General features: G+C 46.1%; 1 protein-coding gene across 1 annotated transcript in view; it reads left to right on the forward strand.

Annotated features, from left to right (window-relative positions):
• The window catches only part of COCH (cochlin), a 166,977-nt gene that overhangs the window by 25,906 nt on the left and 114,889 nt on the right, over positions 1 to 26,182 (forward strand). The window contains exon 3 of the mRNA XM_030213687.1: positions 19,405 to 19,567. Coding sequence (XP_030069547.1) covers positions 19,405 to 19,567 — 163 coding nt within the window. The remainder of the gene's footprint in view (positions 1 to 19,404; positions 19,568 to 26,182) is intronic.

Raw genomic sequence — 26,182 nt, forward strand, 5'->3', positions numbered from 1 at the left:
CCTCTTAACTCCAAGGCTTCCTTTCCATTTATTTCTTTCCTTTCTACTTTCTTCTTCATTTCTGGTCCTCAGCTTCTGCCTATTTTCTTCATCCATGTGCACTTTTTCTCCTCTCTTCCTTTTCCCTCATCTCATCTCCTTCCTCACTCTTCCTTCCCCTCCATCCATGTCCAGCATTTCTTCTCTTTCCCCTCCTCTCCCCTGCCCTCCATCCACCCATGTCCAGCGACCCTTCTCTCCCCTGCCCTGCATGCACCCATACCCAGCGACCCTCCTCTCCCCTGCCCTCCATGCACCCATACCCAGTGACCCTCCTCTCCCCTGCCCTGCATGCACCCATACCCAGCGACCCTTCTCTCCCCTGCCCTGCATGCACCCATACCCAGCGACCCTCCTCTCCCCTGCCCTCCATGCACCCATACCCAGCGACCCTCCTTTCCCCTGCCCTGCAGGCACCCATACCCAGTGACCCTCCTTTCCCCTGCCCTCAATCCACCCCTGTCCAGTGACCCTCCTCTCCCCTGCCCTGCATGCACCCATACCCAGTGACCCTCCTTTTCCCTGCCCTCCATGCTCTATCCACCCATGTCCAGCAGTGACCCTCCTCTCCCCTGCCTGCCTGCATGCACCCATACCCAGCGACCCTTCTCTCCCCTCCATCCACCCATACCCAGCGACTCCCTTCTCTCCCCTGCCACCCCCTCCCGAGTTGTTCAGCGAATTCTCCTCCCTCCCTCCCTCCGGATCTGGTCCCTCACCGACCTGACTCTGAGTCACCCTGCCTTGTCCTTCGAATTCTTCGGGACAGGCAGTCTTGCCTGCCCGCTGCCAGCGCTGACTCTCCCCTGCCGCCAGATCGCGCTTCAAAATGGCCACCGAGACTTACAAGGGCGGCCTTCAAGACTTCAGCAGAAGTGTCACGAGGCCACCTCTGGAAGTCTCGGCGGCCATTTTTAAAGCGCGAACCGGCAGCAGGGGAGAGTCAGCGCTGGCAGCGGGCAGGCAAGAGTGCCTGCCCCGAAGAATTAGAAGGACAAGGGTGACTCCTCAGAGTCAGGTCGGTGAGGGACCGGATCCAGAGGGAGGGAGGAGAGCTGGCTCGCGCTTTTTAACAACCGGCTCGCAAGTCGGAAGAAAATTTAACAACCGGCTCTTGCGAGCCAGTGTGAGCTGGCTCCAGCACACCACTGAATATGATCAAAAGGAATATAACTTGAATTTTGCAACTATACTTTTATTGTATACTAGTAAAAGAGGTCCGTTTCTAACAGAAAGGAAACGGGCGCTAGCAAGGTTCCAGGGCCCCCTCCCTCCGTCCTCCGATGTCCAGGCCCCATCCCCTCCAAGTTCCATGCCCCCCCACCTGCCTCCCTCCCTTTCCTTCGAGTTCCAGGACCCACCCCTCCCCTCCTCACCCTCCCCCCTCTCATCTCAGGACCCCCCTCTCTCATCTCAGGACCCTATCCTCCCTCCCCCCCACTCCCGACCAAGTTCCACGCCCCCCCTTTCCTCCGATTTCCGCCGTCTAGCGCCTCCCTCCCTCTGTCTCTGTGGCCTCCGAGTGCAAGGAGGATGTATGCGGGTGCCCCAGCCCTTCGTAAGTGGTAGCTGTTGTTTAAAACGTTTTATCTCCTGCTTCGCCGGCAACAGTGAAGTTCAGCACACACGGACGCCGCTTCAGACTGCCTTTCTGTTTCAGCTGTTCCTCTGGTCCCGCGCTTCTGCAAACAGGTGCTGGGGCACCCGCACACGTCCTCCTTGCACTCGGAGGCCACAGAGACAGGGAGGGAGGCGCTGGGCGGCGGAAATCGGAGGAGGGGATGCGGAAATCGGATAGGAGTGGGGCCGTCGGACTGGAGTGGGCCCGTGGAACTCGGACGGACGGGAGTGGAAGGAGGGAGGGAGGTAGGGGGTTATGGAACTCGGGGGGGGGGGTGGGCATTTGTTTACTCACCTCCGGTGTCTGCTGCTGGGTTCCCTTCCCTCTCACTTGCCATGATTGGTCCGCCCTGTGATGTCATCCCCAGGGCGGATCAATCTGAACTGTGTTACGAACCCAGGCAGCCAGACGGAGGTGCAAATTATTATATAGGATGTGGTATTGTACCACTGCAGGACAATATATGTAGGGAAGACTACATGTACGTTTAAGACATGTTTGGTGGATATGATGGTGTTTACATCCCATCACGTAGAAAATCCCAGGGGCATGGTGAAAAGTTGAAGGCAGGCACTAGAACCAAAGAATCCAATCCAACACACAGAGGGTCTAGCATACCAGGCTTGCTTGGTGAACTACAATGTGAATCCCTGGGGAAAAAAAGTGAGAAAGGGAAATCACCTGGCCCAAACAGATAGGCTCCCTTATCCTTCCAGTAGAAAAGCGAAGATACATATCTGTAGCAGGTGTTCTCCGAGGACAGCAGGCTGATTGTTCTCAAGACTGGGTTGACATCCATGGCGGCCAAAAAACGGCAATTTTTTCCAAGCAAAAATAGGCAAAGCTTTGCCAGAGCCTTCCATAGCACGAGGTGTGCGCACTGCGAGTCCCGCTTCAGTTATATACAAGAGCAATAACAAGGAGAAAAACAACTCCAAAGGGGAGGTGGGAGGGTTTGTGAGAACAATCAGCTTGCTGTCTTCGGAGAACTCCTGCTACAGGTATGTATCTTCGCTTTCTCCGAGGACAAGCAGGCTGCTTGTTCTCATGACTGGGGTATCCCTAGCACCCAGGCTCACTCAAAACAACAAAGAAAGGTCATTTGGGCCTCGCAATGGCGAGGACATAAGAAGGATTGACCTACGAACTAAAACATCTAACTGAGAGTGCAGCCTGGAACAGAATAAAAATGGGTCTAGGGGGGTGGAGTTGGATTCTAAACCCTGAACAGATTCTGCAGCACCAACTGCCCAAACTGACTATCGCGTTGGGTATCCTGCTGAAGGCAGTAGTGAGATGTGAATGTGTGGATTGAAGACCACGTCGCAGCCTTGCAAATCTCTTCAATGGAGGCTGACTTCAAGTGGGCCACCGACGCTGCCATGGCTCTAACACTATGAGCTGTGACATGACCCTCAAGATTCAGCCCAGCTTGGGCATAAGTGAAGGAAATGCAATCTGCTAGCCAATTAAAGATGGTGTGTTTCCTGACTGTGACTCCCCTTCTGTTGGGATCAAAAGAAACAAACATTTGGGCGGAATGTCTGAAGGGGCTTGTCCGCTCCACATAAAAGACCAATGCTCTCTTGCAGTCCAAGGTGTGCAACTGACATTCAGCAGGGCGGGTATGAGGACGGGGAAAAAATGTTGGCAAGACAATTGACTGGTTCAGATGGAACTCCGACACCAACTTCTGCAAGAACTTAGGGTGAGTGTGGAGGACTATTCTATTATGATGAAACGTGAGATAAGGAGCATGCACTACCAAGGCTTGAAGCTCACTGACCTACGAGCTGAAGTAACAGCCACCAAGAAAATGACCTTCCAGGTCAAGTACTTATGATGGCAGGAATTCAGTGGCTCAAAAGGCGCTTTCATCAGCTGGGTGAGAACTACGTTGAGATCCCATGACAGTGGTGGAGGTTTGACAGGGGACTTTGACAAAAGCAAACCTCTCATGAAGCAAACAACTAAAGGCTGTCCATAGTTAGGCTTACCCTCTACACGGCGATGATAAGCACTAATCGCACTAAGGTGAACTCTTACAGAGTTGGTCTTTAGACCAGACTTTGACAAGTGTAGAAGGTATTCAAGCAGGGTCTGTGTAGGACAAGCGCGAGGATCTAGGGCCTTGCTATCACACCAGATGGCAAACCTCCTCCATTTGAAAAAGTAACAGTTCTTCATGGAATCTTTCCTGCAAGCAAGCAAAACCCAGGACACACCCTGAGAAAGACCCAAGGAAGCAAATTCTACGCTCTCAACATCCAGGCCGTGAGAGCCAGAGACTGGAGGTTGGGATGCAGAGCACCCTCTCGTTCTGAGTTATGAGGGTTGGAAAACAGTCCATTCTCTATGGTTCTTCGGAGGACAACTCCAGAAGAAGAGGGAACCAAATATGACGTGACCAGAAGGAAGCAATCAGAATCATGGTTCCACGGTCTTGCTTGAGTTTCAGCAAAGTCTTCCCCACCAGAGGTATGGGAGGATATGCGTACAGAAGGCCCTTCCCCCAATGAAGGAGAAAGGCATCCGACGCTAGTCTCGTGGGCCTGAAGCCTGGAACAGAACTGAGGGACCTTGTGATTGATCTGAGTGGCAAAAAGATTCACCGAGGGGGTGCCCCACGCTCGGAAGATCTTGTGAACCATGAGCGAGTTGAGCGACCACTCGTGAGGTTGCATAATGCTGCTCAATCTGTTGGCCAGACTGTTGGTTACCCCTGCCAGATACGTGGCTTGAAGAACCATGCCGTGATGGAGAGCCCAAAGCCACATCAGGACGTCTTCCCGACACAGGGGGTGAGATCCGGTGTCCCCTGCTTGTTGATATAGTATATCACAACCTGATTGTCTGTCTGAATTTGGATGATTTTGATTGGACAGCCGATCTGTGAAAGCCTTTAGAGCATTCCAGACCGCTCGCAACTCCAGGAGATTGATCTGAAGACCCTTGTTTGGTCCCTCCAGGAAAAGGGTCTTCAGATCAATCTCCTGGAGTTGCGAGCAGTCTGGAATGCTCTAAAGGCTTTCACAGATCGGCTGTCCAATCAAAATCATCCAAATTCAGACAGACAATGTGTGAAGCCCATCGACATGAGCTCCCCACCCCAGGAGGGATGCATCCGTTGTCAGCACTTTTTGTGGCTGATGAATTTGAAATGGACGTCCCAAGGTCAAATTGGATCGAATTGTCCACCACTGAAGGGAATTGTGAAAATTGGTGGACAGCTGGATTGCATCTTCTAGATCCCCTGCAGCTTGATACCACTGGGAAGCTAGGGTCCATTGAGCTGATCTCATGTGAAGACGAGCCATGGGTGTCACATGAACTGTGGAGGCCATATGGCCTAGAAGTCTCAACATCTGCCGAGCTGTGATCTGCTGAGACGCTCTGGCCATGAAAACTAGAGACAGATGATTGTCTGCTCTCGCCTCGGGAAGATAGGTGTGAGCCATCTGTGAGTTCAGCAGAGCTCCTATGAATTCTAGTTTTTGAACTGGAAGAAGATGGGACTTTGGGTAATTTATAACAAACCCGAGTATCTGCAGGAGTTGAATAGTCATCTACATGGACTGTAGAGCTCCTGCCTCTGAGGTGTTCTTCACCAGCCAATCGTTGACATAAGGGAACACATGCACTCCCAGTCTGCGTAGCGACACTGCAACTACCGCCAGGCATTTTGTAAAGACCCTGGGCGCAGACGCCAGACCAAAGGGCAACACACAATACTGGAAGTGCTGCGCTCCCAGACGGAATCGAAGATACCTCCTGTGAGCTGGAAGTATCGGGATGTGTGTATAAGTCCAGAGAGCATAGCCAATCGTTCTCCTGAATCATGGGAAGAAGGGTGCCCAGGGAAATCATCCTGAACTTTTCTCGGACCAGGAATTTGTTCAGGGCCCTTAGGTCTAGGATAGGACGCATCCCCCCTGTTTTCTTTTGCACAAGGAAGTACCTGGAATAGAATCCCAGCCCTTCTTGCCCTGGTGGAACGGGCTCGACTGCATTGGCGCTGAGAAGAGCGGAGAGTTCCTCTGCAAATACCTGCCTGTGCTGGAAGCTGAAGGACTGAGCTCCCGGTGGACAATTTGGAGGTGTGGAGATCAAATTGAGGGAGTATCCGAGCCGGACTATTTGAAGAACCCACCGATCGGAGGTTATGAGAGGCCACCGTTGGTGAAAAAATTTTAACCTCCCTCTGACCGGCAGATCGTCCGGCACGGACACTTTTGTGGTGGCTATGCTCAGCTGGAGCCAGTCAAAAGCCCGTCCCTTGGTTTTGCTAGGGAGCCTCAGGGGCCTGCCTTGGCGCACGCTGTTAACGTGAATGAGCGCGCTGGGGATGAGCCTGAGAAGGCTGTCAAGAAGGAGGATTGTACCTACGCCTACTATAGGCATAGGGAGCATTCTTCCTTCCCCGGAAAAAATGTCTACCAGTTGAGGTAGAGGCAGAAGGCACCCGGCGGGAGAGATTGTCCATAGCGGTTTCCCACTGCATGATCTGATCGACCACCTGCTCGACTTTCTCGCCAAAAATGTTATCCCCCCGACAAGGGACATCTGCAATCCACTGCTGGACTCGATTGTCCAGGTCAGAGGCATGCAGCCATGAGAGTCTGCACATCACTATACCTTGGGCAGCAGTTCTGGATGCAACATCAAAAGAATCGTAAGCACCCCTGGATAGGAATTTACGACACGCCTTCTGCTGCCTGTCCACCCCCTGAAAAGGCTTGGCCTGCTCCGGAGGGAGCTTATTGGCCTGCTCTGGAGGGAGCTTATCAACCAAGTCCACCAGTTGCTTCTCTGTGTTCCTCAAGTGAATGCTCATGTAGAGCTGGTAGGATTGAATCTTGGCCACGAGCATAGAGGACTGGTAGGCCTTTCTCCCAAAAGAATCCAGGGTTCTAGATTCTCATCCCGGGGGCGCGGAGGCAAAATCTCTAGAACTCCTGGCTCTCTTGAGAGCAGAATCCACAACCATAGAGTCGTGAGGTAACTGTGACTTCATCAACTCAGGTTCTCTGTGAATCCGATATTGGGACTCAACTTTTTGGGAGATGGTGGGATTACGTAGCGGTTTCATCCAGTTCCTTAGAAGTGTCTCCTTAAGGACATTATGCAAAGGAACCATGGATGACTCCTTAGGTGGTGAAGGATAGTCAAGGACCTCGAGCATCTCAGTCCTGGGCTCATCCTCAGATACCACAGGGAAGGGAATAGCCACAGACATTTCACGGACAAATGAAGAGAAAGAAAGACTCTCCGGAGGAGAAAGCTTTCTTTCTGGAGAAGGAGTAGGATCAGAGGGAAGACCACTAGACTCCTTAGAAGAGAAATACCTGGGATCTTGCCCTTCATCCCACGAGGCATCCTCATCGGTATCGGACAAAAGTTCATTAACTGCAGTCCGAAACCAGGCCCGTCTCGATGCCGAGGAACCATGTCCTCGATGGCGATGCCAAGAAGTCGACTCCCATGCCGGTGGCAATGAAGCTCCCACCAGCGATGTCGACGGGGAGTCAACCTGGGTGGCAGCCGATGCCGCAGGCGGTACCGGCGTCGGAGACCTCACCACAAGCATAGAGCCAGCTACCGCTTCTATCGACGGAGCCGAGGGCGCAAGCACCCCCGGTACCGGAGCAGACTGATGCAGCAACCCCTCCAGAAGACCTGGAAGAATGGCTGGGATGCGCTCATCTAGAGTCGCTATCAAGCAAGGCTGTGGGGTCGGTTCAGGAACCGGCGTCAGAACCCGTGGAGGTTGAGGAGGTGGTACCGAGCTGTCAGGAGACTGACGCACCAACACCTCTTGTATGGAGGGCGAGTGATCCTCCCGGCGTCGGCGCTTCATGGGTGCTGAATCCTTTGACGCCCCAGAGCTCCCGGTACCGTGCCTGGAAGGAGATCGATGACGATGCTTCTTAGCCTTCACTCAATGCATGTCATTGATACTCCTCGGTACTGACGAGGAGGACGTGGAATCCACACGCTTCCTCAAGGTCGTTTCCGAGAGTGGTCAGTCCCGGTGGGCCTGCACAGCAGGAGTCTTTGAGACAGGTAGAAACCCACTCGATGGCTCACTGCTCCCAGCGTGTGATGGTGTCCGGACAGCCATTACCTGCACTCCTGAGGTCGATGCCATCCCCGGTGCCAACATCGACGACAACGACCTCGGTACCTCTGTCGATGTCGAGGAACCAGACAAAGCTCCGAAAAGTTGGTCCCAAAGAGCTTGTCTTGACGCCTGTGTCCGCTTTTTCAAGCTAAGACACAACTTACATGCGTCTGGGAGATGGTCGGGCCCAAGGCACTGAAGACACCACGCGTGGGGGTCGGTACCTAAGATCATCCGGTTGCACCGAGTACACTTCTTGAAGCCGCTGTGAGTCCTCGATGACATGGACGGAAAAATAGCGGCGGCGAAGTCAAAATTCTCGATGGTGCCAAAAGTAAAGGGCACAAAAATGAGGGGCCGCGACGGAAGCGAAAGAAAACTTAAGAGGACAAAAACTAGAAATAAGGGGACTAAGAAAACGGAGCAAAGCTCCAAAAACAAAGGCTCTTTCTTTGGGCTGAATGGAGAGAGACAGAAAAGCAGCCACTCTTCAACCACGGAAAAGAAAAAACTGAAGCGGGACTCTCGCGCGATGGGTGGGAAGATGGCCGCGCATGCGCGGTGCACGTGCCCCGTGCTATGGAAGGCTCTGGCAAAGCTTTGTCTATTTTTGCTTGGGAAAAATTGCCATTTTTGGGCCGCTGTGGACGTCGACCCAGACGTCAGAACAAGCAGCCTGCTTGTCCTCGGAGAATGAGAGATATCAGTTCTTCTCCAATCCACTCCCAGGGTAGGGTTTAGGAGAGAAATCCATTTCCCAGGCCATGCTAGAAGGTATTAAACCAGAGATGGAAGACTGCATTCCTGTTAAAAAGTATCAAATTATCCTTTTGTTTTCCTTTGCTTCACAGAAGTACATTGTTTTGAAAGCAGTTTGAAGACAGACTGTGGGTCATTATTAACTGCCAGTAGCTGGATATAGCTACAGTGGAAGCTACATGGGTGGTGGCAGGGGGGCAGGCAAGAATAAGCCTGACCCTTAAAGGAACATGCTTGTTTGGTACTCTATTTAAGAGAGTCTGAGTTATGGGAGAAATTCCTGGACACTTTGTGCATGTGGGATTTTACTTTGGACATTCACTGATTTATGGTTAACACCTGAGGAGGAGAGTTGAGCTGGACAAGGCTCAACATGCAGCAATGGAGCTGCGCTCAACATGCAGCGATGGAACCGGGCTCTGCATGCATCGATGCAGCTGTGCTCAACAGTGGCGTACCTAGGGTAGTTGACACCTGGGGCCGGTCATTTTTTAACACCCCCCCTCCAAAATCCAGTACTAGGCATATCGAGAATACAAAACACTCAGGACCTATAGAGCAATTCTACCATACCATAAGCAGTCATTTCTACGAGTCACACAAGGAAAAAGAAAGCATCTTAAACACTACAGTGAGCACTAGAACATCAATTGTAAAACGAAACCAGACAGATAGTACAGATCGTCAATCCTGCACAGTCAATGCCAACTGAAAGTCATGTCTTTTTCATAAACACAGATACACCCTAATCCACTATAGAACAAGTAATCATAAACTTTCTATTTAGACAAAAATTAAACTGAACCCCCAAGATGCCAGACTCTGCATACAATGCAACACCATAGAAACAGAAAATGACCCCTAGTACTGTGCAAAATATAAAGACAGCAGATGTAAATTTGAAAAAAAAAACTAACAAATACCAATCACCACTTTACAAATTAACAAATAGAAATAAAACAAATATAGAAAATAAAATACCATTTTATTGGACTAATACATTTAGCTGTCAGAGGCCAAAACCTTCTTCCTCAGGTCAATACAGTATAGTGTGTTACAGTGTCCTAACCTGACCTGAGGAAGGGGGTTTTGTTCTCCGAAAGTTAGTCAAAATTTATTAAAATTAGTCCAATAAAAAGATTACCTTATTTACATGTTCTATTATAAACATTTATTAACACAGCTACAATACTACTTTATCCTAAAGCAAAAAAAAATAAAAACATATATTTTATTTACAGTTTGTGGTCTCTGGTTTCTGCTTTCCTCATCTTCTTTTCACTGTCTTCCTTCCATCCAGCATCTGTCTTCGTTCTTTCTCTGCCATCCAGTGTCTGCCCTCTCTGCTGTCTCCTCCATCCAGTGTCTGCCCTCTCTCCCTGCCCCTTCCATTCACTGTCTGCTCTCTCTCTCTCCCCCTTCCATTCACTGTCTGCCCTCCCTCTCCCCCCATCCATCCACTACTACTACTACTTAACATTTCTAGAGCGCTACAAGGGTTATACAGCGCTGTACAGTTTAACAAAGAAGGACAGTCCCTGCTCAAGGAGCTTACAATCTAAAGGACGAAATGTCAAGTTGGGGCAGTCTAGATTTCCTGAAGAGAGGTATAGTGGTTAGGTGCCGAAGGCGACATTGAAGAGGGCTTTTAGTAAGGATTTGAAGATGGGCAAGGAGGGGGCCTGGCGTATGGGCTCAGGGAGTTTATTCCAAGCATGGGGTGAGGCGAGGCAGAAAGGGCGGAGCCTAGAGTTGGCGGTGGTGGAGAAGGGTACTGAAAGGAGGGATTTGTCTTGAGAGCGGAGGTTACGGGTAGGAACGTAAGGGGAGATGAGGGTAGAGAGGTAAGGAGGGGCTGTAGATCGAGTGCATTTGTAGGTTAGTAGGAGAAGCTTGAACTGTATGCGGTACCTGATCGGAAGCCAGTGAAGTGACTTGAGGAGAGGGGTGATATGAGTATATCGGTCCAGGCGGAAGATAAGACGTGCAGCAGAGTTCTGAACGGACTGAAGGGGGGATAGATGGCTAAGTGGGAGGCCAGTGAGGAGTAGGTTGCAGTAGTCAAGGTGAGAGGTAATGAGAGAGTGGATGAGAGTTCAGGTGGTGTGTTCAGAGAGGAAAGGGCGAATCTTGCTAATGTTATAGAGAACCATCAATCCATCGTCTGTCCCCTCTCTCTCTCTCTCTGCCCCATTTTCAGCCCCCAGTTCCAGCCCTCTTATCCCACCTGCCCCTAGTTCTAGCCCCAGCCCACATCTCCCACTTGCCCTCCCCTTTTCAGCCCCACTATCTCACCAGTCCGCAGTTTCAGCCCCAGCCCTTTTCTCTCACCAGTCCCGAGCTTCAGCCCCAGCCACTTCTCCCTGTTCCCTTTTCAGCCCCCAGTCCCCCCAGTTTCAGCCCCTGCCCCTTTTCATCCCCCAGTTCCAGTACTAGCCGCCTTATCCCACCTACCCTCCTTTTCAGCCCCCAGTTCCTGCCCCCTTCATCCACATGCCTTGCATTAGGGACCCCTTTTCAGCCCCAGACCCATTTTCCCACCAGCCCCAGGCATGGCTCCCATTTTCTCGCATGGCCCCTTCCCCACCCCCCTTCTCTCCACCCGTCCCCTTCTCCCCTCTTCTCCCATCTGAGATCCCCCTCCCCACCCCAGTCCCCTTCTCCCCTCTTCTCCCATCTGAGACCCCCTCCCCACCCCAGTCCCCTTCTCCCATCTGAGATCCCCCTCCCCACATCCCCTTCTCCCATCTGAGACCCCCCACCCCCCTTCTTCCCACCCCAGTCCCCTTCTCCCCTCTTCTCCCATCTGAGACCCCCCTCCCCACATCCCCTTCTCCCATCTGAGACCCCCATCCCCCTTCTCCCCACCCCAGTCCCCTTCTCCCCTCTTCTCCCATCTGAGGCCCCCCTCCCCAGACCCCTTCTCCCATCTGAAAACCCCCTCCCCAGTCCTCCTCTCCCATCAAAGCCCCCCCAACTCGACCCACCTACCACCTTCGTCGAGAGACAACAGCCCTCGTCTCCTGCCTCCATCCTGTGCCTTTAAAATCTGAAAAGCGGCATGGCAGGCAGCGCTTCGCATCTGCCCTGCCTGCTTGTAAAAGAAAGCAGCAAATCTCGTCGACGTTGCGATGTCGCGTCGGGTCTTCCCTCACTGGGTCCCACTCTCGCGGAGGGCAGGACCCAGTGAGGGAAGACCCGACGCGACGTTGATGAGATTTGCTGCTTTCTTTTACAAGCAGGCAGGGCAGACGAGAAGCGCTGCCTGCCATGCCGCTTTTCAGATTTTTCTTTAAAGGGCTGACTGCAGTCTGCAGCGCCAACGGAGCACCACCCAACCCACTGACACCCGGGGCGGACTGCCCCCACTGCCCCCCCCCCTTGGTAAACCACTGGTGCTCAACATACAGCGATGGAGCTGTGCTCAACAAGCAAAATGCATAGATGGAGCCCCGGGGGATAGCCAGAGAAGAAGGTGCTGCCAGGAGGTCAACAAGAAAGGAGCACGAGGGACTAAAACTACAAGAAGAGAAGACCCTGTGCCCCAAGAGACACTCTCGGCCCCCAAGTGGTCTCTGAGCCACAATGACCACCCTCCTAGGCAACCAAGACAGAGCAGCAGTCAACATAGAGAAAGAACTCCCGCCAAGAGGGAGGTAAGCACCACAGATCTGGAATCCTCAGACCGTAGGGAGCAAAATGCAGCCGTAATGCAGTGAGGAAGAAACAACTCTCGCCAGGCCAGGAACAAAGAGGAAGCTGGCCACTAACACCAAACTGAGGAAAAACCAGCTAAGGGAGAGTCAAACTCAAGACCTAGAACAGAGCCACTTCCCTGCAGAAAAGTAGAGAAAAGCGCAGAGCTAAGAAGCGATAATCCAGATGCACAGCAATAGATCTGCTCAGTAGGAAAGAACTGTGCCCCTTACAGAAAAAGGAAGGAGTGCCAAATATGCCAGGAGAGAGGCGCCTGAAACTAGAAAAGGCAAAATCCACCTGTGCCAGGCTAAAATTCTCACCCGAAAGCAAGGGAAAGCAAGGAACAGCTGTGGCAAACTAGTCCTAAAAAGGCGCATTCCCGTAAAGAGACACTGAACTGAGTCCAAGCTAAAGACTGGCAAGAATGGTGCTCCCGAGGGTACTCAGAAGAGGGATATGAGTTAGCAGTGGCACACCAAGGACAACTCGGACCCCCACCAGAAGGAAAGTACCCTGTATACAAACCAGAGCAGACAGGAGTGATCCACGGGGACGAAAGAACCAGAACCTCCCTAAGGAAGGGAGGAAAAACTGCTGCCAAAATAAGAAGGAAATAGCAGGGGTGTCTCAAGCAAGATGCCTGAAGCAGCAGAGACCAGACGGTCTGAAAAAGAACTGACCAACAGTCACGTAAGGCTGACAGAAAAGAAAAAATAGCCCTGGAATAAAAAGTCTGAGCCTGCAGCCAAACAGAGCCAGCGAGAGACTTCCCCCACTTTGGAAACAGCAGACTAAGACCTCCAAACCATAAAGGTGCAAGTTCCAGCAACGGGGCCGCCCTCTGAATCAGCTGCTGTCTAGGACCTTGAAGAGGAGAAAAACAACTGAGTTTTGTGATCCAGACACGAGACGTGCCCCACAAAAAAAATCAAAGTAACTGGTACCAGCTCGGAAGATCAGAATCAGACACCGGCCAGCTAAATTCAAAGAAACTTTGCAAGCGGCCTCCTAGAATACATTGCCAAAGGCGGGAAAATAAATCAGGTAACAAGAGAAAGAAGGAAAAACAAAGTTTCTTCTTTTCTTTTTAACAACCTTCTTCACTAGTGACAGAAATAACTAAAGGCTTACCTCAGAGGCAGAAATTCAAATATACCTATTACCACAGAACAGAAGAACCCTCGCAGGGGAGGCAAGTTACTCCATGCCACAATCAACCATCACCCTGTTAGAAAGACAGCCAGGGGAGGTAGGGTAGGGGAGGGGAGGGAACCAGGGTCACTGGATATCACCTTATCTGGCAGATGAGGAGCTCAGGACCACTGGGTATCATCTAAAACTAGCCCTAACATGGCTACCAGCACACCCCTGGCTCCACTTTCACTAGAAGAATCTGGGACAGGAGCTGCCAGCCAGCAACCCAGAGCAGCTGCACAGTCCGTCCACGATCCACTAGGAGACAGAGAAAATACTGAACATTCCAGGCTGCACGATACCCTTAAGGGACGGTTTACTTGGAACTATTTTCTCTGTCTTCTTCTGCTGGTATATGGACACAACCCATTAGTCTGGACTGGTCTGGTATAGATGGCAAGGAAGTTGTTTTATTTCTTTTCTGATTTTGTACACCACATTGGACACATTCCAGAGGATTTAGCAGTTTATAAGAATTGTTTTGATATTGATACTATATGAACTATACCTCAGTGACACAGAACACATAGTTATTCATTCCCTGATGAAACTGACAGGAGAAATATACTGTACATAGAACTATAACTATCTTCTGAAAAATAATACTAATTTACAACATACCACAAACTTGTGGAAAGAATTCTTTATTGAAATGCTTCTTCATTTTAAAGCTGGCTCAGGGTTTCTTTCCTGACACTTATCAAGTCTTCATGCCTGGTATAAACTCAGACAGTATACATGGGGGTAGAGGGACAAAGAAAGTGAATGCTGGACATGGGTGTTGTAGGGTGACAGGAAATACTGGATATGAGGAAGACAGGGGGGAGATGCTAGACATGACAGCGTCAGAAGACAAAGAGAAGATGCTAGACATTGGAGGGGAATTAGGGACAGGGATGCTGGAAGTGAGGGGAATAAGGAGAAAAGGGAGATCCTGAGAGAGGGAGAGAGAAACGGAGGGAGATTCTGAATGCAGGGGTGGGTGGGTGGGAGGGAAGTAGTGTGATTGGGAAATGCTATGGGGGAGTAGAAAGAGGAAGGTTAGATAGAAGGGGGGGAGATGAGATGTTGGGCAGAAAAATAAAAGAGAGGTGTTGTACAGAGGGGAACAGAGAAAGAGAGGAGATGCTGGATAGAGGAGTAGAAAGAGAAAAGGGAGTGTAAGCAAAAAAAACATAAATCATAGGTTGAGGAATAGGAGAGCTGGGGTGAGGGAGAAGGAAAATTGTAGGTAGATGCAAAAATAAAAAGGAAGATTGAAAAATGAATGAAATCTAAGAAGATTGAGGCAGAAAAATAAAAGGAAGAAAGTTGAATGGAAAAGATCAAAATAAGAGATGGATATAAGAGAAGAGGTGAAGAAGACAGGAAGGGAGAGAAGAAGTTTCAGATGGACCAGAGGCTCTGGAAAGATAACTAAAAAAAGACACAAGAAAGCAGAAACTGGAGACTGACAAATATGAATAAAAAGGCCAGAGCACAAAGGATTAATAAAGAATTTTATTTTTAATTTAAGCAATCAACTGCTTGCACAAATAGTTTGATGCAATATACATGGACTTTGCATCTACAACCTACTGATAATTGCATCTAGCTCTCTATGGTCCCTATTTACTAATGCTTAGCATCTAATCACAGTGTTATCATGTATTATCTGACACAAACCTGTTACATAAGATGGGTTTTGCTGCAGATAAAAAGCCATCATCACATACTAAGCATTACTGTATATGGGCCTATATATCTGTTTAAGATATCCTATCATACATGATTGAATCCCAGGGATAAAAGTACACATGTACCTTTACTTTGAAAATTACCCAACAAAATCTATGCGTGCACAATTACACTTGTTATTTGCTGTGAATAGTTTTCAAGGGAAAATACATGAAAAAGTATACACATAAGTGCAACTCCTGTCCAGAGCCCACTCCTAAAATCACTCCTTGTTATTGTAGAAAAAAGTATGGGAATACAGCCCCTACAAACGAGTTATACTTGTATTTCAGGTGGGCAATTTTGTAAAAGCTCATTTCTGTGGATAAAGCACTGCTTTACCTATGGATATGGCTTTGAAAATTACCCCATTCCCCTAATTTTACAATCTAGTAAGAGTTCCTTTGCTGTTCTGCTTCTGATGTTATGAATCTTTCAGTGCTACTGAATGGCTCTCTGTAGCTACATAAATATACATCTCTGGTTTCATCACACACTACCCCATTCTTCCTGACGGGAAAACTTTTGGCAACTATAAGAAGAAGAACCATGCCTTTGAAATGTAATACAAGAATAACAAGGATAAGAAAAGAATGAAAGATAAAAACTGGGAACAATGCAGCCCATTGTAGCTTCTGATGCTGAGCAGATGTCTTGAGGTGTTACTCAACATCTCGGCCTGGCTCAGTGTCCTATTTAAGACAACATGCTGCGCATAGTTCTAGCACACAAATACACTGGTTACCTAGAGCACTTCTGTGTTTCTGAAATATACTATTAGCTCTCAGGTGATGCAGCAAAGTAATAGTAATGATAAAGAAATGTAGCAAGGCTTTCTGAGTTGACAGAAAGCACACATTTTCTATATGTAATATATAGAATAAGATGCATGAATCTTTCTCACTTTCCTTAATGCCCTATCTCTTGTTGTGAATTTAATCACTGCCCTATCACAGAAATTATGTCTCCCTCTCCCTTTCCCTAAAGTTACCAAATTAATCTGCTTTTGAAGCAGTTTTCCCAGCTCCACGTCTGCTTCAACCTCCTCTCCCTGATTCTAGAGCAGGGGAAGATCATCTTATCAGGCATTAGGTTATGTCCCAGAAGACGTGCCAAGTCACATGCATTTGGCCCCTTCCTCTAGCTCACAGGCTGAAAGGTTCTTTTGTCATGCATTCTGTCCCTGCTCCCCCACCTCACAGTCAGCATCTGTCTCAACCCCCCCCCCCCCCCCCCCCCAATAGCTTTGTTTTTTTGGATTTGATATCTATTTATTAGGATTTATTTACCTCCATTTTGAAGGAATTCACTCAAGGCGGTGTACTGTAAGAATAACTCAAACATAAGCTATCAATAATTACTGCAGTACAAATATTCAAATAACAATACAAAGTATGGCATACTGACTCTCATGGTTCACACAGCAAGGCAAGTTTATATCGCTCCCTCTCTCATTCCTCCATGATCCAGCATCTCTATCTCCCTCCCTCACTCTCCCCCTCCCTCCCCTCCCCCCATCTGGGGGCTCCGTAGTCCTCCAAGCATGTTCTTTCACAGGCAGCGATTAAGCCAGGCTGCCTCTGTTCAGCCATAGGGCCTTTCCTCTACTACATCCTGCCTCCTCTGATGCAACTTCCTATTGCTAGTGGCCAAGACTTGGCAGAAGGAAAGCCTCATTATGGGTAAAGGCAGTCTGGCTTAATCTATTTTAGCTTAGAAATACAGAAAAACAATTCCAGAAGTAATTTAACAGATTTCACAATATTTATTTAGGCTTTCCAATTTCTAAAGGATGCTGAAATGCCACCATCAGCTCACCAATTAGATTTTGTTGGAGTGAGCAAAGTAGATCATAGCACTATGGTCTTAAGAGACAATTATATATTGGTGGGGGGAAAAGGATAACAGAATGCAGAACAGCATGGCATGTTTAAAACATACAAACTCAATTACAAAGGAGTGAAATATAATAAATACCACTGTAAACAATTTCACTAATCACATGTTCAAGTGTTCAAACTATTCTCAAGACCATTTATTTTTGGTAGGAAGGAAAAGTCTCAGTTTTATCACAGGAACAAAATATATTCTACCCGTTTCGTATCCATCATCGGCTGAAAAACCTTCCATCTTCCAAATTACTCTAACAACTAATTATACAAATATATTTATGCTCAAAAGCTATATAGTACAATCTTACAAACACTTACTGCTCCTTAGTTCACTACTGACTCACTGAGCACAATTCAAAATGGCATCTTGACGTCACTCATCAGCTAGCTGGAATCATGGAGAATTATTAGATCTATACACTTGTCCAAAAGCTAAATTTATTATTTTTTTAAACTCAGTTTTTAAAAAATGTATTCATTCAATACACGTGTTCAATCCATTTGAGTGCAAGGTCTTCAATCTGAAAATCCATTGTTGTCACAACACAAAAGTTGTAATTTAGGGTTACCTCCTCTAATGTTATCTCTCACCCGATCAAGGGCAAAACACTTTAAATCTTCAAACCGATGATTCTCAAGTAGGCAATGCTCCACCATCGGCACTTCTTTGATTATTTTATATAGAGCACTGCAGTGCTCTATCAATCTAGTTTTAAGTTTCCTCGATGTCTGTCCTACATACAATTTATCACATGTACATTTAATTACATACACTATGAAATCAGAGTCGCAGGTAGTAGTATGTCACAAAGTATATTTTCTCAAATCCACCAGATTTTGAAAGGAAGAAAGAGAAAGCATAATTGAACACACTGAACATTTTTGGCATGATGTATGACCCCCAGTCTGCTGTGTAATGCTCTTAGCATCCAATCAAGGGACTGAAGGTGGCAGTCAGGCTCATTTTCAAAAGAGAAGGACGTCCGTCTTTCGACATAAATCGGAAGATGGACGCCCATCTACCAGAGACGTCCAAATCAGGATAATCGAAACACGATTTTGGACGTCTCCAACTGCAGTCCATTGCAAGGATATCCAAATTTCAAGGGGGCGTGTCAGAGGCATAGTGAAGGCGGGACTTGGGCGTGCCTAACACTTGCTTTGACCCATAATCGAAAAAAGCAAGGATGTCCCTGACAAACACTTAGACATTTTCATCCGAACGTGTTTTTTTCACAAATAAGGCAGAAAAAGGTGCCCGAAATGACCAGATGACCACCAGAGGGAATCAGGGATGACCTCTCGTTACTCCCCCAGTGGTCACAAACCTCCTCCCACCATCAAAAAACATCTTTAAAAATATGTTGTGCCAGCCTCTATGCCAGCCTCAGATGTCATACTCAGGTCCATGACAGCGCATGAAGGTCTCAGGAGCAGTTTTAGTGGGTACTGCAGTGCACTTCAGACAGGCGGACCCAGGCCCATACCCCCCTACCTGTTACATTTGTGGAGGAAACAGCGAGCTCTCCAAAACCCACCAGAAACCCACTGTAACCACATCTAGGTGCCCCCCTTCACCCGTAATGGCTATTGTAGTGGTGTACAGTTGTCGGTAGTGGGTTTTGGGGGAGGGGGTTTGAGGGGGCTCAGCACACAAGGTAAAGGAGCTATGTTCCTGGGAGCATTTTATGAAGTCCACTACTGTGCCCCCTAGGGTGCCCGGTTGATGTCCTGGCATGTCAGGGGGACTAGTGCACTACAAATGCTGGCTCCTCCCACACCCAAATGGCTTGCATTTGGACGTTTTTGGCATGAACATCGTTGGTTTCAAAAATCGCCAAAAGTCAGAAACGTCCAAATCCAAGGACATCCAAATTTAAGGATTTGAACGTCTCTCAAGGTATTTTCAAAACGAAAGATGGTCGTCTATCTTTTTTCGAAAATACAGTTTTCCCTGCCCCTGGATTTCAACGTTTTGCAAAGATGTCCAAATCACAAGTTGGACGTTTCTTTCAAAAATGCCCCTCAGTAAAAAACTGGCATGGGGCAACACTTGTTGAGTACTGTTAACATGAATAAATTCCAAGAGGTTTAAGAATGTCTAAGAAATCTCATTTGTTTGCTGATGATGAAGTATTTATGAAGAAACGGGTTTCCTTCTTAAATAAATGTTTTTTTTTTATCTTATGGTGTTGATAATAGAGAAGACTACAGAGACTGTGGCATCTTGGAGCCGACTCTGTGGGTGCTGTGGGTGCTTGAGCACCCCCAATATTGAGAAAATTCCTTGTATGTGTCCAGGGAGGGGTTATTTACATTGGGCTTAGCATCCCCAATAATTTTGAAAAGTTGGCTCTTTGAAGGTACAAGTTGATCAACAGTTGAAGGATCTTAAAGATAAATCTAAGATAGAGGAATTTGATAAGATGCACGCAGAATGGAAGAATAAATTAGAATCTTTTCCTTTGGACCTGCAGAAGCAGAAACTGAAGAAGTTTGCATGTGATGAAGAAGACTATCGCTTTGGTAAAATATATATTTGGTAAAATAAAGATAAGAATCATCAGAAGAAAAAAACAGTTTTTAAGGGTCATTCTGATTCAGGTAGTGACTCGTCATCAAGTTCAAGTTCAGATAATGAATCTTGTGTGGCACATTTTTTAGAATGTGGCAGAGGACGAAGGGGCAGCCAAAGAAGATATCAAAAACAAATAGGAGATCAGCCAGTAACATGACAGCAACAGTTCAAGAAACCGCAGTGATTAATCTTTCTTCATATCATCTATTGGAAATAGAAAATAATGCATTACTTAAAGGTTTATCCATTATTCCAATATATTTGTTACAACTTGATGTTGACATTTTTTTTAGAATATTACATATTAAATGGTATTTTCCTGAATATCCTACTGATATTAAGTAGGCTCTCAGTCTGTTGTTATAAATCCCTTGAAGTGGAGTCCACCTGGCCAGCCAGATCCTTTACTACAAACTTATAAGACTGGTATTAAGAGATTTAAATAATTTGAATGATAAACCTATCCCATTTCAAAATGGTCAACAGATAAAAGAATTGCTTTAAAATCTCTTCAGACGAACACTAATGTAGTTATTAAAAGGGTAGACAAGAGTGGTGCTATAGTTTTACAAGATAAAAATTATGTTGAAGTTCTGCGACAATTAAATAACACACAGGTTATAAAGAATTAGTTACAAATTCAATGCAAGACTTACAACAAACAATTAGACAATTTACAGAACAAGGTTTACAGATAGGATACATTACTTTACAATAATTTTTGTTTTTGAATAAACAGCATCCACAAATACCAGTGATATATATCCTACCTAAGGTGCATAAAATTCAACGTAAACCACCTGGGAGACCCATAGTATCAAATAAGAATTTAGTTTTAGAACTGCTTTCTATTTTTGCAGATCACTTTTTAAAGCCTTTAGTGGTTGAGTCATTCTCTTATATAAAAGATTCATCTCATTTTTTTTACAGATCCTGGAACAAACAGCAATGGAAGAAGGACTAATGCTGGTCACATTAGATGTGATCTTCTTATATACAGTTATTCCACAGACAGAAGCGTTATCGATCCTCGAAGATTGTTTAAATCGACATAAAGAAACAAAGAGGGTTCCCACTGATTTTGTGATTCAGCTACTAAGTTTGGCCATAAGTAAAAATTATTTTTTATTTGAGGATCGATTTTTTTCAGCAAGTCTCTGGGTTAGCCATGGGAGTTACAATGGCCCCCTCGGTTGCCAATTTATGGCATGGTTTGAAGAAAATGTTGTTAAAATATCAGCTTGGTTTAAATATATTGGACCCGATATATTGCTGAAATTTTTGTGTTATGGACAGGATCACTAGATGTTTTTGAATAATTTTTTCTATATCTTAATGGTTGTCGTCTGAAGATTACGTTTGTTAAGAATTGTTAAGATGAAGAGATAATTCTTTTTGGATGTATTGATCAAGAAAGTTGGAACTAGTCTTTTTACTACAGTCTACTGGAAGGATACTGACAGGAATACTTTCCTTCATTATGACAGTTGTTATCCTGAAGCTTTAAAACATAATCTTTCTGTATCTCAGTTTTTAAGATACAGGAGGTGTGGAGGGGCATAATCAAAAGGGACATCCTTATTTTGATTTGGATGTCCTCACAAAACATCCCCATCCAAGGGTGAGGAAACCAGTATTTTCAAAACAAGATGGATGTCCATCTTTCGTTTCGATAATACGGTCAAGGACGCCCAAATCCTGAAATTTGGTCGTCCTTAGAGATGGTCATCTCAAGACTTGGTCATTTCTGATTTTCGGCATTAATGGAAACCAAGGACATCCCTCTCAGAAACAACCAAGTGCAAGCCATTTGGTCATAGGAGGAGCCAGCATTTGTAGTGCACTGGTCCCCCTGACATGCCAGGAAACCAACCGGGCACCCTAGGGGGCACTGCAGTGGACTTCATAAATTGCTCCCAGGTACATAGCTCTCTTACTTTGTGTGCTGAGCCTCCCAAAACCCACTACCCACAACTAAACACCACTACAATAGCCCTTATGGGTGAAGGGGGGCACCTAGATTTGGGTACAGTGGCTTTCTGGTGGGTTTTGTAGAGTTTGCTGTTTCCTCCACAAATGTAACAGGTAGGGGGGGATGGGCCTAGGTCACCTGCCTGAAGTGCACTGCACCCAGTGGTGTGCTGGAGCTGGCTCGCACCGGCTCTGCAGAGCCGGTTGTTAATTTTTGAATTATTTTGCGAGCCGGTTGTTCAACTGTCTGCAGGGACAGGACAAAGTTTTTTTTCCCCTACAAATTACAGCGGGAGGCTGGAGGCACACATACCCAAACACACCAGCTGTCACCTGATATTGGTGCACGCGTGGTGTGTGGCAGCCCTGCCTCCTAGTGCTGCATTGGGAAGGTATTTGTGTGCTCGTCACTCGTGCGCTGTATGGTTCGCCTCAGCAGCGCTCAGCTGGTCGTGGTGCCGTACACCGTCAGCAAGCAGCATACCCTGCCTCTGGTAAGAATTATTTTAATCAGACTTGTTGCTGGGCCGGGGGGCCCGTTTGTTGAGGGAGGACAGATTTGTAGTAGTAGTCAAGTGGTTGGGGGAGCATTGTCCCCCGGCTGCCCACCCCCCAAAAAAACACTTGCTGCACGCACCGTCTGAGTTCCGATTCTCTCTCCCCTGCTGCCCTTCCCGCTGCCCCATGCATTTTAAGTTTTATTTTGTCTCTTCGGTTTCTCTCTTCTTCCCTCTTGTATCCACTCTCTCCCTCCCTCCCTCCTTCCCTTCCTCAACCTCTCTGCCCCCGCCTGTCGTCGTCCACTCCTCTACAGTACCTGTAGTAGCTGCAGGCGGTGGTTAGAACAGCCAGGTCATTATGCATTGCGAGCATCGGGGTCCTTCTGCTGCCACGTCCGCCTACTCTGATTCAAGTTGTTGTTTCTGCGTAGGCAGGACGCGGCAGTCAAAGGACACTGTCGGGAGTTGGGACCAAGGAGGTTTGAAAGAAACTGATGAGCTGCTGCGCTGCCTATCTACTCCACCATGGTAAGGAAGCCAGTTTGCTAAATCTCTGTTCTCAGTGCCCCCCCCCCCCCCGCACTTCTGTCATCTCCTCAAAGCAAGCAAACCTATGAGCTGCTGCATCCACGTTGTCGTTCTTTATTGCCCATCTTCTGTGTACCAACTCTAAAGCTGTTTCAATTGGATAGGTAGTGCCTTAAAATGTAGAGGTCAAAAGTTTTGTTTTGTTTTTTTTTACTTATTCGACAGCTTTTTAATTTATTTGAAAGCTTCCCATATAGTCTAGATATAAATGTAATGAAATAACAATTGAATATCACTAACACATTTTAAGAAATTATTATAGCTGGTAGAAACAGCAATTTTAAACTCTGTATTTTGTGCTCATTTTTCTACACTATAAAAATAAATAAATACACTGTATACAATACAGATGGCCAAATTTCAGTGAGGATATCCTGTTTCCTGATGGGTTCCGCTTAACTGTTGTTGTCGTAATCTACCATGGGAAGCCAGGTATTATAAAGTTGTTGGAATATATTGAAATTAAATGGAAGTAGAATTAAACTCTCCTTTCATTGGGGCACACTACACATGGAATCAGATTTTCATCTGTTTTGTAGAAGTTTACCTTTTAGATACACAAATGGATTATTCTGTTTTGAACATGTTTCAGGGGGAAGTGGTTTTATTAGTCAAAATAAATATTTTGTTTCATGCAGATTTCTTTTGTTTATACATAAATGGGCTATATAAGCCCCTAATGCAGCCCATATTGGTTTTCTTATATTTTGTTCTTGTGATAACGCATACTGTGCCAAAACTGAAAACTCTTATCTCTGTCTGGTCGGTAATAAAAGGAGCTCATTGTGAACACTATCTACCCTAAAAGGTTGTTTTGTGGCTGTATGAAGAATTGTGATATTGAATAAATAAGCGTATGTGTGTGTCCCTAGTCATGATGCATCCTAAGTTTATGTAATCCTTTCAAGAAATCCAGTTAATCTTTTAACTTATTAGTGGAGCATAACCATAGAGGCTTGGTATGGTCGCATTTTCAATATGGTAATACTAGGGCCCAGCTAAGGAACAGCCAGGTTATTTTGAGTTAGTCTTCACTGGACCAAACTTGCTTTCCTTGTGCCATCACTATCCAGCAGGTAGGCAGTGTCTTAAAAGATGAAGCATAAAGGATTTTTTTTTTACATTAAAAGAAGGTAAATTTGGATGTAAGGATTGTTTGAAAGCACGCTCTCTCCCCGGGTATAGCCAGCTCTGCAAATGTTTTTTTTTTTTGGGGGGGGGTGCAGAGGTGGATGGGGGGGGCGAAGAGGTGGTTCAGAGAGAGAGCCTGTTGTTAAAAATTTACCAGCACACCACTGACTGCACCCCCTATCTGAGGCTGGCAATCAATATTTTTAAAGATGTTTTATGAGGGTGGGAGGGAGTTAGTCACCACTGGGGGAGTAACGGAAGGTCATCCCCAATTCTCTCCGGTGGTCATCTGGTCATTTCGGGCACCTTTTTGTGCCTTGGTCATAAGAAAAACACTACCAGGTAAAGTCGGCCAAGCATTCGTCAGGTATGTCCTTGTTTCTTTCGATTATGGGTCGAGGATGTCCAAGTGTTAGGCAGGCCCAAGTCCTGCCTTCGCTATGTCTCTGATACGCCCACTTGAACTTTGGTTGTCCCTGCGACAGAAAGCAGTTGGGGACGTCCAAATCGGTATAATTGAAAACCGATTTTGGACGACCCTGTGAGGATGGCCATCTTCCGATTTAAGTTGAAAGATGGGCGTCCTTCTCTTTCGAAAATGAGCCCATTTGTCTACTAGAGAGAATATAAAGAACAATGTAAAATTTTGAAGACAAGATTTAAGCAAAGGGGTACTCTAAGAATATTGTGAAATCTGCTTATAAGTGGGCATTGTATAATACTTGTGACCTGCTTTTTTTTTTTTTTTTTTAACCTACTCAAGGATCACATGAGAAAGATCAAGATCTTATTACCTGTGTGACAAAATATGGTGGGAGTAGCCGACAATTAACTAAGATTCTTAGGAAATATTGGACTGTTTTAGAACCTTTGCCTGTTTTTTCTGAAAAGCATCTGCAACTGGCATATAGAAGAGGAAAAAACTTTAAAGAGATAGTGTCACCTTTGGTCCCTTGATGGGACTTTAAGAGTGCTACATAGCAGACTGGGGGGTCATACATCACGCCAAAAGGTTTATTGTGTATACTGTAACCTTCGATCCCTCAATGAGACATCAAGTACATTACACAGCAGACTGGGGGTGATACATTATGCCAAAAACGTTCAGTGTGTTCAATTATGCTTGCTCTTTCTTTCTTTCAAAATCCAGTGGATTCAAGAAAATATACTTTGCGACCTGCAACTCTGATTGTGTAATGTATGTAATTAAATATACTTATGATATACTGTATGTAGGACAGACATCAAAGAAACAAAACTAGATTGATAGAGCACTGCAGTGCTCTATATATAATGATCAAAGAAGTGCAGATAGTGGAGCATTGCCCACATGAGAATCATCATTTTGAAGATTAAGTGTTTTGTCCTTGATTGGGTGAGAGGTAACATTAGAAGTGGTGACTTTAAATTACAACTCTTGCATTGTGAACAATGATGGATTTTCAGATTGAAGACCTTGCACCCAAATGGATTGAATGTGGGTATTGAATGGATACATTTTTTTTAATTGAGGGTTTTTTTTTAATAAATTGAGCTTTTGAACAAGTGCATAGATCTAATAATTCTCTGTGATTTCAGCTAGTTGAAATTGAGTACTACTACTAGACGTATGCAGCACTGTACACTGGAAATTAAGAGGCAGTCCCTGCTCAAAAGACCATACAATCTAACTTGGACAGACAAACAGGACAAATAAGATATAAGGGAATTATGAAGGTGGGAATGATAAAAATGGGTGCTGAACAAGTGAGTAAGGGTTGGGAGTTAAAAGCAACATAAAAAAGTGGGCTTTTAGTCCAGATTTCAAGACAGCCAGAGATGGAGTTTGATGTACAGGCTCAGAAAGTCTATTCCAGGCATATGGTGCGGCAAGATAAAAGGAACGGAGTCTGGAGTTAGCAGTGGAGGAGAAGGGTGCAGATAAGATAGATTTACCCAGTGAACAGAGTTCCCAGGGAGGAGTGTAGACCTATTGAACACTGTGGGACATTTGATTGGCTAACAGATAATTCAAATAGAGGATAAGAGTCGCCAAGGCACCATTTTTAATTGTGCTGAGTGAGTCAGTAGTGAACCAAGGAGCAGTAAGTGTTTGTAAGAATGTACTATGTAGCTTTTGAGCATAAATATATTTTTGTATAATTAGTTGTTTTATTATTATCTAGCACAGTGCAAAGGTCTGTTCCCCCTGAGGCAGCAGTTGTAGACTGCGAAACACTTTCCAATGTCAGGGATATCTGATTTGCTCAAACATTAAGTACTAATAGAAGAATTTTTTTATGTATAAAAGAAAAAAAAAGACTAAAAGAAATATGATTAATTAAAAAAATTGGAACTATATGTTCATAGAATAATTTGGAAGGTGAAAGGTTT

Source organism: Microcaecilia unicolor, chromosome 9, assembly GCF_901765095.1.
Source record: "Microcaecilia unicolor chromosome 9, aMicUni1.1, whole genome shotgun sequence".
NCBI classification, from domain to species: domain Eukaryota; kingdom Metazoa; phylum Chordata; class Amphibia; order Gymnophiona; family Siphonopidae; genus Microcaecilia; species Microcaecilia unicolor.